Here is a 1,538-nt window from a genome sequence, read left to right as displayed (position 1 = left end):
TTAAACTAAAAGTATATCTTGCCAAAATATTATAGGAAGTACTGAGGTTTATTTTTTTCTTTCATGGCTTACTTTTGATTTTAAGACTTCAGGAACTGGAGGGAAGTAATCCTCATAGGAACCATTTCGAAGAAAAGATTTTCTAAATCTTATTGTGGACTGAAGGAGTCTTATATTTTCTGTAAAGGAGGGGAGAAGAGTTACTTTATGTGAATGGCAAGGTCATTTAGGAAATCCATTTGAAAGACACCTCTATCCTGATTTATTACTAAATTTTTTCTATGATAACAGCTTAGTTCAATATAAATATAAGACGAGTAAAAGTTTAACCTTTATTTGAACCATGGGGACAATAGAGTTCATTATTTTTAAAATATTCATAGATATTCTGCTTAGAGATAAAAATATTTCTAGCAGAGGTACTGCACAGTTTTGGCTCTTTGTGAACTGAATATGCTTTTATTTCTGACTTTTGGACATACTATTCAGTTGAAGTGTTTTGGGGAGAATAGGTTGTATCATCCCTGTGATGTAAAAATGCCCTTCCAACCTGATTAATTCAGGCCTGGTGAACAAAGACCAGGTTTAAATATTTGTTGTGCTATTTGCCTGCCATTAACTCTCAACAAACTACTGTGGTATAGGACAAAGGAATGTGTGTCTCCTAGAAAGGATGAGAAAATAGATATTTCTTCTTATGAAAAGAAACAAAACATTTGATTAAATACAATCTTTGCAGTTGCCCATGTAGGCAGAAAATTGAAAATAAAAGGTGCGTGAGAATAGGAAGTAAAAATAGTCTGCCACAAAGATGCCTTTGTTGATGTCATTTACAACTGCTTTTAGAACTCTGTATTAACATTCTTCATTATTTTTTAACAACTGAGATTATTACGAGCATAGAAATTATTGTGAAGGGTTATGTGATCCTCTAATGACTCTGAACACTTGGAAAGTTTGTCCAGGTGGTCATCAACACATTATCCATTATACGGCCATTATAGTAAGATATTAAAGTTTGTCCAGGTAACCAGGTGGGACTGGCAGCAGCAACAGAATAATATAATAATATGATTAGATATTCCCTTCATTCATCAAATCACCAAATTGAAACTGATGTATATGGAAACTAAGATTTTAAAAATTTTCTTTCTTTTGTAAGCGAATGTCTTAAAAGACTTACTACTTTAGGACAGAATTAGAAACCACGGGCAGTGTTCCGACAATTGAGAAGATCATTACCTGGTGATCCCCTGGCCAAATTGTCAGTCACATTTCTCACACATGCCAAGTAGGGAACATAAGGACTATTTGCTGATATATTTAAGAGTGCGTCTTCAAAGTTTTCCAGGATCAGGAGCCTATAGAATTAGAAAAGAATATATTCAATGCAATCCCTATTAAAATACCAACATCATTCTTCACAGATGTAGAAAAATTAGTTTTACGCTTTATATGGAACCAGAGAAGACCCTGCATAGCAAAAACAATTCTAGGCAATAAAAACAAAATGGGAGGTATCAACTTACCAGACTTCA

The 1,538-nt window shown here is 33.6% G+C and overlaps 1 protein-coding gene across 1 annotated transcript in view; it reads right to left on the bottom strand.

Annotated features, from left to right (window-relative positions):
- Window positions 1–1,538, bottom strand: part of ABCA12 (ATP-binding cassette, sub-family A (ABC1), member 12) — a 203,578-nt gene that overhangs the window by 113,549 nt on the left and 88,491 nt on the right. Inside the window, 2 exon segments of the mRNA XM_012651460.1 lie at window positions 73–179; window positions 1,243–1,361. Coding sequence (XP_012506914.1) covers window positions 73–179; window positions 1,243–1,361 — 226 coding nt within the window.

Source organism: Propithecus coquereli, unplaced genomic scaffold (assembly GCF_000956105.1).
Source record: "Propithecus coquereli isolate 6110/MARCELLA unplaced genomic scaffold, Pcoq_1.0 Scaffold357, whole genome shotgun sequence".
NCBI lineage: Eukaryota > Metazoa > Chordata > Mammalia > Primates > Indriidae > Propithecus > Propithecus coquereli.
This window is presented reverse-complemented; position numbering and strand designations above follow the sequence as displayed.